The sequence below is a fragment of the Molossus molossus genome, unplaced genomic scaffold, assembly GCF_014108415.1.
Source record: "Molossus molossus isolate mMolMol1 unplaced genomic scaffold, mMolMol1.p scaffold_m16_p_3, whole genome shotgun sequence".
Lineage (NCBI taxonomy): Eukaryota > Metazoa > Chordata > Mammalia > Chiroptera > Molossidae > Molossus > Molossus molossus.
In genome coordinates, this window is record NW_023425366.1 from 72,642,532 (window position 1) to 72,652,145 (window position 9,614).

The 9,614-nt window shown below is 38.6% G+C and overlaps 1 protein-coding gene across 1 annotated transcript in view; it reads left to right on the forward strand.

Annotated features, from left to right (window-relative positions):
- Positions 1-3,925, forward strand: part of LOC118642044 — an 89,205-nt gene extending 85,280 nt beyond the window's left edge. The window contains 1 exon segment of the mRNA XM_036279696.1: positions 3,617-3,925. Within this exon segment, the coding sequence (XP_036135589.1) occupies positions 3,617-3,925 (309 nt within the window).
- The last annotated feature ends 5,689 nt before the right edge of the window (positions 3,926-9,614 follow it).

The window sequence follows — 9,614 nt, forward strand, 5'->3', positions numbered from 1 at the left end:
CTGATAAGACATCAAGTGACAAGAAAAGAGTCACATGGTAAAACCTCAGGGTTATGAATGAAGGCTTTTGGAACCTTTTAGCTCAACTGTCTACAGCCAAGTAAGTCAACCCTGCCAAAGATCCTAATTGGGCACTGCCAAGGTCCTGACCCGGAATGATGAGAAGATTGTTTTAAGCTAAGTTTTGGTATAGCTTCTTACACTGCAATAGATAACTGAAGTAATTACTTTTTTATTTCAATGACTGTACTTTTCATTTCTAAGATTTATAATCAATTTTATAGCTACCTGTTTTATTTCATTTTTGTTTGATGTTGATTACTAATTTGCTGCTTTTTAAAAATGGAAACCATGCCTCACTTATCTCTGAACATCCTAAGCATAGTTATTTTAAATCATTTTTAGCTGCAGTAAATTCTTCCTTTGACCATTGATTTTGTCTGTTCCAGCATTAGATTTCACCAAGTCTATTGGGGTGGGGGGTGGCAAGAATGAGCAAATTACAAATCTATTGTACGTAAGAGGCTTTTTCTCTTTTCATTTTTCAACACCCTCTCCCATATCCCTGCCAGTCTACTGACTTTAAAGTTACCTCAGGCCAGAAGTATATCATAGTGATTTGGGGTCTCATTAATAGAGAAATTGTAGACTTTGCAGATTTGGTCATAGAACAAGGGGTACCTTGACACAGTTCCAGGTCCCATAGCTGTATTTCTTTCTGTTGTCCTAAGTGCAGAGCTTTCTCAAAGCCCAAAGGAAAGGTCAGGTAGACCGTATGTTTTTATTTCTAAGCTTCCTTTCACAACAGAGGCAGTCCCCCTTAACCTCTGTTGTCTGACTCTCCCTCCCCCACTCTTTACCCGGAAAGATCTCAAATCCCAGGCACAATGAGTTAGAGACCAATAATCTGGAGATTCAGCTCTATCCACTGTACTGTGTTTCTATTAATTTCTCAATTCCTAGAGATGGTTATCTTGTTTTTGAAATTGGATCTTTCCCCTCTTTTTAATATTCTATTTTCACTATAAGATTGGGCCATAGGGAGTGAGCAAATTATACATTTACTAAGCTACCTGAGCTACAGGTCCAGTACATCATTGAAATGTTTTCATTACACATCAAGATCCTTCATATTCCTGGGTCTTTAGTAAGACTTTCTATTCTATAGACCTCTGCTTTTCAGAGCTCATGTAATTAGATTGGATTTGTGTGTATAATCTAGTATAATCTCCCTATTTTAACATTCATACCTTTAATTACATCTACAAAGTTCCTTCACAGTAGTACTTACGACATAAGTGTCTGATTGAATAATCAAAAGACAGGAAACTTGAGGGGACATCTTTAGGACTCTGCCGACCACAGTAACTGATGACCGAGTGTGGTAGGATGGAAGAAAATGTTATTTAAAATCAGAATTGGATGTAGAAGGGTAGGAATAAGGGAAGAAACAAGAGGAGATGTAATTTATATCAAAGGAAAAATTAATCTAAATACTGGCCAAATTCCATTTTAAGACACTGGTAAGAGAACACTGCTGCTAAGAGATGCCAAAATGATAGAAATTGAACTTACTTAATTGTATGAGGCTAACTAAGGTGTAAGAGAAGTTCCTCAGCAAGAAAAGACTCGGGTCTGTTGATGGAACTTAGAGTCGACGTAGAAATTGCCCATGTCTCTTTGTTTTAAAAACTCTTACATTGACTCCCAACCCTTACTTTAACCCAAGCCTTCAGTGATGTCTACCACCATAAAATTGTCTTCAGTCTATGGTTCAGAGATAGCAAAGCATGAAGGCTGAGTTCTACATATGGGCCTGTGCAGAGCAGAGGCAAGAGAACCAGTTGCTTTAGGAAGTAAGATTCAAGTGATACCAAGTGTTCAGGAGGTTAGGAACCTGGAACCAGAAGAGACCATGAGACTGTCAGCCCTCGGGATCCACAGTTCTCTTAACGACAGCTTGGGCCTTCCCATGAAATAGGAGCTTTGAGCCAATTTTGGATATCTAAGAAAATAATAGTCTCCTCTGAAATGTGATTTACAGTTTAAGACAGTTCTCAATCCTGGTGGAGTATTAGAATTACCTGAGGAACTCTTTTTTTTTAAATGTTTTTTATTGATTTTTTAGAAAGAGATGAAGGGAGAGGGAGAGAGAGATAGAAACATCGATGAGAGAGAGAAGCATCAACATCAATTGGCTGCCTCCTACCAGGGATCAAGCCCTCAACCCGAGCATGTGCCCCGACTGGGAATCAAACCAGCGACCTCTTGGTCAATGCTCAACCACTGAGCCACACCAGCTGGGCCCTGAAGAACTCTAAATAAAAACTCCCAGTACTCAGGCTACACACCAGAACAACTAAATTGGAACCTCTGAGAGTGGGATCCAGGTACCATTAGTATTTAAATCTTTCCACGGTGATTCTAATGTATAGCCAAGACTGAGAACCACTGGTTTAGACTGTGAAAGAATCTTGAAGAAATGTTTACTTCTGAACTGTGGGGATTAGAAAAGAAGTGAGTAAATTAGGTGTTATAAAAGATGAGAGAAAAACTAAATCAAAAGTGTGTGAAGAAGAATTATCTACAGTCGGCCCTTGTTTATCATGATTAATCAGTTCCAGACTCTACCGCGATAAATGAATTTCCGCGGAGTAGGAGTCTTTATTTATAAATCAAATTATTTTCGCAGTTAGAGCATAGAAAACCTGTTTATGACCTTCTAAATATGTTTTTAACATTTTTAGAGCCCTCTAGACATGAAATAACACCCTTTAATCACCATTACACTCATATTATCTAATATATTAGACAAAATAAGACATATTAGATGTTACAAATATATTATTATTGTACATTTAATTACACACACAGTTCTTACACACAACCACTAATGTATGAAAATAGTGGAACTTGTTCGATGATGAAGCGATGAAGATGAAGAGATGTACTGCACAGCAAAGAAGAGCAAGTTTACTGCTTCTCTGAAGGCACGACATCAGTAGGAGAGTCTTCAGGTGGTGCAGTGTCTTCAGCAGGTGCATTGTCTTCTTCCACCAAAGGTGTAGTAGGAGTAGGCAGTGGGTGTCTGGGCACGTGTCTGAAGAACATCATGATAGGCAGTTACTGGTGCTGTCTTTTCATATGCGTGAGGAGGCTTTTGTAGGGTTCTATCGCTCTACCAAGTGCATTCCGGAACTGCAATGTACACATCATTTATGGGTTCCATTCGCCAATCATGTCCTGTACTACCTTAATAGTTCTCATGACTTGCAGGAGGCACTCAAGTGTAAGGCCAACTTCCTCTCCTGACCCTCAGGAACCTCTGGCTGCTCTTCCTCCTCCTCATTCACAGACTTAGTCATCTCCACCAGATCCTCGTCAGTTAAGGGATCTGAAAATGTCTCCAGTTCATCCACATCATCACAGGTCATATCCGTGAAACATTCTCCTCCAAGCATCCGGGCTAGCCTAACTGCCTTACCCACTGCTGAGTTGCTTATATCCTCTGGGATGAATCCTCTGTATTCGTGGGCAATTTCAGGCCACAAATCTTCCAGCTGGCCTTCACTGTCTCCGTCTTTATGTCCTTCAATGCGGCCTGGATGTTCTTCAGACAGGTCGCAATGGTATACTGCCGCCAGTACTCTTTCAGCAAGTTCTCCTCAAGGTACATGCCTTTGACGAGGTGCTGCAGAGTGTTTTGCATGTAGAGGGCCTTGAACGTGTGAATTATGCCTTGATCCATGGGCTGGATCAGCGAAGTGGTATTGGGAAGAAGGAAGTCGATTTGCATACTGTTGCAGGATATGTCTTGCACATGAACTACAGCATTGTCCATGAGGAGAAGGACATTAAACTCAAGTCCCTTCTCTACAAGTTACTTGACTTAGGGGATGAAGCACTCGTGGAACCAGTCCAATGACAGCTGCTTTGTGATCCAGCCCTTGTTGTGCATCCAATGCACTGGCAGCAGGTTCTTGTTCTTATTCTTTAGGGCCCTAGGCTTCTTGGCCTAGTAGATAATGGCAGGCTTCAGCAAAAATCCCTCAGCATTTCCACACATAACGATAGTCACGCGATCCTTATACGCCTTGAAGCCACAGACCTTGTCTTCATCCTTGAAAATGAATGTCCGGGAAGGCATTCTTTTCCAGAACAGTCCTGTTTTGTCCATATTGAACACCTGTTCTGGGTAATACTCGCCCTCCTCAAGGATCTTCTGGAACGTGTTGTTCACGTAGTCCTCTGCTGCAGGCTGGTCAGCAGAGGCAGCTTCTCCATGGGGAATGACACTCTTCAGATGATGTCTCTTCCAGAACTTCTTGAACCAATCCTTGCTCGCTGTGAAATCCATGAACATTGCAGAAGAGGGTCCTGGTTGAGGTTCATCCTCCTAAAAGCACAGATAGAGCTGCCTCGCCTTCTCCCAGATGACCAGTGAATCCAACAGAATATCTTTCTTGCGGCTGTCACTGATCCAAATGGCTAGGGCAGACTGTTTTCACTATGAACTTATTACTACTTGTCACGACGCACTTCACTTCCTTGTTGAAAGAGACAGTAGCCATTGCATGGATGTTCTTTTCATCTTTATGAATGGATCTAACAGTAGACTCATTCAGTCGTAATGGCGGGCAACCTCCACGATTTTCTTGCCATCTTTGATCATATTCAAAGAGTTTCAATTTCTCCTGGATGGTAAGCATCTTCCTCTGGTGCTTAGTTGCATCGTCAGAAGGCTTAGAAGAAGTAGCACATTTAGGAGCCATCGTGGGGTTTAGAACAAAGTTCTCAGAAATTGCAAACACTTATAAGAGCAAAGATGCTTCTGGTGCATTGTGATGTAGAAGTGTGTATGACAGAAACAAACTTGCATGAGGCTGAGCTGATCAATGCCTAAAATAGAAAGAGGATAGGATAGCCAATCAGTAAACAGCACACTCTGATTGACTTGGTTTCACCACACCCGCTTTTTTGGAAAAAAGTTAATGCCCACACATGAGGAGTGGTCCAGCGGTTGAACCTGGCATTGAAGGATTTGTGGGGGTGCTCGAATACATAGGCCTATAGTCCATATGTACAGTAATTTTAATTTTAATACAAGGGTTTATAATTCACCCAGACAACCAAGCACGTGCTGTATCATTTTCACTCTCTCAATCAACTTTTTAATGAATATATTTGAAAAAGCCACAAAAGTTGAAGTGCAAAGTGGTGAGGGATGACTGTATTCAGTTCCTCTGCCCATTTATTTATTTATTTATTCATTTTTCTTACAGATGTTTCTCCATTTTCCCCATTGACACCCTCCTCCTGACCCCTCTCACCCCGTCCCCAGATTTGTTGTCCATGTCCATCGGTTTATGCATACATGCATATAAATTCTGTGGTTTATCTCTTCCTTCCCCCCACCCCTTCTTCTGAGCGATGTCAGTCTGTACCCCACTTCCACATCTCTAGGTATACTCTGTTCCTCAGACTGTTAAATTCATTATATTCCACAAATAAGTAAGATTATGTGATATTTGTCTTTCTCTGCTTGGCTTGTTTCACTTAGAAAAATACTCTCTAGGTCCCTCCATGTTGTCTCAAAGAATAAGAGATTTTTCTTTCTTACAGCTGCATAGTACTCCATTGTGCATATGTACCACTGCTTTTTTATCCATTCGTACTGATGGACACTTTGTTTCCAAATCTTAACTATTGTAAATAATGCTGCTACAAACATGGGGGTAGATATATTCTTTCTAATTGATGTTTCAGGCTTCTTAGGGTATATTCTGAGATGTGGGATCACTGAGTCCAATGGCAATTAAATTTTTAATTTTTTGAGGTAACACCATAGTGTTCTCCACAGTGGCGGCATCAGTCTGCATTCCCACCAGCAGTGTACTAGAGTCTCCTTTTCTCCACATCCTCGCCAACACTTGTTGTTTGATGACTTGTTGATGGCGGCCATTCTGACAGGTGTGAGGTGATACCTCATTGTTGTTTTAATTTGCATCTCTCTGATGATTAGTGATGTTGAGCATTTCTTCCTATGTCACTTGGCCATTTGTATGTCCTGTTTGGAGAAGTGTCTATTTAGTTCTTCTGCCCATTTGTTAATTGGGTTCTTTGTCTTCCTTCTGTTGAGCTGTATGAGCACTCTATATATATTGGAAACTAACCCCTTATCTGATGTATCATTGGCAATTATGCTCTCCCATACAGTGGGTTTCCATTTTGATGGTTGTTTTTTTTCTTTTGCTCTGCACAAGCTTTTTAGTTTGATGTATTCCCATGAGTTCATTTTTTCCTTTCTTTCTGTTGCCTTCGGTGATGTATCAGTGAAAATGCTGCTGCAAATGATGTCTGAAATATTGTTGCCTACATTTTCTTCTAAGATTTATATGGATTCATGAATCACATTTAAGTCTTTTATTCATTTTAAGTTTATTCTTGTGTAGGGCATAAGTTGTTGGTCTAGTTTCATTTTTTTGCATATAGCTGTCCAATTTTTCCAATACCATTTATTAAAGAGATTGTCTTTACTCCAATGTATGCTCTTGCTACCTTTGTCAAATACTAATTAAGTATAATGTCTTGGGTCAATTTCTGGGTTCTCTATGCTGTTCCACTGGTCTATATGCCTGCTCTTGTGCCAGTACCAGGCTGTTTTGATTACAGTAGCTTTGTAGTATAACCTGATACCCAGTATTTTGATACCACCTACTTTATCCTTTTTTACAAGATTGCTGTGCTATTCAAGGTCATTTTCAGTTCCATATTAACTTTTGAAGTATTTGTTCTAGTTCTGTGAAGTATGTCATTGGTACTTTGATGAGGATTGCATTGAATCTATAGATTGCTTTGGGTAGTATGGACATTTTAATGATGTTAATTCTTTCAATCCATGAACAAGGTATGTGCTTCCACTTTTTGATATCTTCCTCTATATTTTTTTCCAATGACCTGCAGTTTTCAGTGATTAGGTCCTTTATTTCCTTGGTTAAGTTGATTCCTAGGTATTTTAATTATTTTTTCACGATGGTAAATGGGATTGTGTTTTTAGTTTCTCTTTCTGTGAGTTCATCATTGGTGTATAAGAATGCTGTTGATTTCTTGACTTTAATTTTGTATCCTGCTACTTTCCCAAATTTATTTATTAAGTCTTGAAAACATTTGATGGAGTCTTGATGGTTTTCTATGTATAATATCATGTCATCTGCAAATAATGACAGTTTCACTTTCTCCTTTTCAATTTGGATCCCTTTTATTTTTTCTTCCTGTCTGATTGCTATGGCTAAGACTTCCAATTCTATGTTAAATAAAAGTGGTGAAAGTGGGCATCCCTGTCTTGTTTCTGTTTTTAAGGAAAATGCTTTTAGTTTTTGCCCATTGAGTATTATGTTGGCTGTAGGTCTTTCATATATGGCCTTTATTATGTTGATATGACCCCTCTAGTCCCACATTGCTGAGTGTTTTTATCAGAAATGGGTGCTGGATTTTGTCAAATGCTTTTTCAGCGTCTATAGATATGATCACGTGGTTTTTATCTTTCATTTTGTTTATGTGCTGTGTCACATTTATTGATTTGCAAATATCGTACCAGCCTTGCATTCCTGGGATGAATCCCACTTGGCCATGGTGAATAAGTTTTTTTGATGTATTGCTGGATCCAATGTGCTAGTATTTTTTTCAGAATTTTGGCATCTATGTTCATCAGGGATATTGGCCTGTAGTTTTCTTTCTTTGTAAAAGTATCTTTTTCTGGTTTTGAAATTATAATTATGCTGGCCTCATAAAACGAGTTTGGAAGTCTTCCTTCTTGAATTTTTTGAAATAGTTTGAGGAGTATGGTTGTTAGCTCTTCTTTGAATGTTCAGTAAAACTGCCGCATGAAGCCATCCGGGCCTGGGCTTTTGTTGGCTGGGAGAGTCTTGATTACATCTTCAATTACCTTAATTATTATTGTTCTGTTCAAGTTTTCTATCTCTTCCCAGTTCAGTTTTGGAGACTGTGTTTCTAGAAATTTGTCCATTTCATTTAGATTGTCGAATTTGTTGCCATATATTTGTTCATAGTATTGTTAACTATCCTTTGTATTTCTGTGGTGTCAGTTGTTCCTTCTCCTCTTTCATTTCTGATTGTGTGTATTTGGGTTCCCTCTCTTTGTTTCTCGGTGAGTCTAGCTAAAGGGTTCATCTATCTTGTTTATCTTTTCAAAGAACCAGCTCTTTGTTTCCTTGATCCCTTGAATTGATTTTTTTTGGGGGGGGTCTCTATGTCATTTATTTCTGCTCTAATCCATACTATTTCCTTTCTTCTACTTGCTCTGGGGTTTTCTTTTTGTTTGCTTTCTAATTCTTTAAGTTGTGAGGTTAGACAGTCAATTAGAAATTTTTCTTGTTTCTTGAGGTAGGCCTGTAGTGCTATGAACTTCCCTCTCAGAACTGCTTTTGCTGCATCCCTAAGATTTTGTGTTGTTGTGTGTTTATTTTCATTGGTTTCCAGGAAGTTTTTAATTTCTTCCTTGATCTCCATGGTAATCCATTTATTGTTTAATAACATGCTATTTAGCCTCCATGTGTTCAAATGTCTTTGTGTGTTTTTGTTGCATGTTTTGATTTCTAGTTTCATGCTATTGTGATCTGAGAAGATGCTTGATATGATTTCAATCTTCTTGAAATTGTAGAGATTTAGTTTGTGTCCTATCATGTGGTCTATCTTTGAGAATGTCCCATGTGCACTTGAGAAAATGTGAATTCTGTAGTTTTGGGGTGTAATTTTCTGTAGATATCTATTAAATCCATTTTGTCTAGTGCTTCATTTAGAATCTCTGTTTCCTTGCTAATATTTTGTCTAGAGTATCTATCCAGTGGTGTCAATGGGGTGTTGAAGTCCCCTGATGTAATTGTATTGCCATTGATTTCTCCTTGGAAGACCTCCAGAAGATTTTTTTTTTTTTTAGTTTTTTATTTATTTTTTTGTTACAGATATTTCTCCTTTTTTACCCCATTGGCACCCCCCCTCCCCACCCCACCCACGCCCTGTCCCTGGCTTACTTGTCCATGTCCATTGGTCATGCATACATGCATGTAAGTTCTGTGGTTTATCTTTGCCCACTCCCTAACCCCCTCTTCTGAGCGATGTCAGTCTGTGCCCCACTTCCATGTTTCTGGGTCTACCGTATTCCTCAGACTGTTATGTTTATTATATTCTGTATATAAGTGAGATCATGTGGTATTTGTCTTTTCTCCAGAAGATTTTTAATATATGTTGGTGCTCCTATATTGGGTGCATATATGTTTACCAAGTTTATACCTTCCTGTTGGATAGATCCTTTCAATATTATGTAGTGACCTTCTTTGTCTCTAGTTATGGTCTTCATTTTGAAATCTATTTTATCAGATATGAGTATTGCTACTGCATCTTTTTTTTCCTTTCCATTTGCTTGGAAGATTTTTTTCCATCCCTTCACTTTCAACTTATGTGAGTCTTTTGTTGTGAGGTGTCTCTTGTAAAAAACATATAGATGAGTCATGCTTTCTTTTTATTTTATTTTATTTTATTTTATTTTATTTTATGAATTTTTATTTATTTTTTTGTTACAGATATTTTACCTTTTT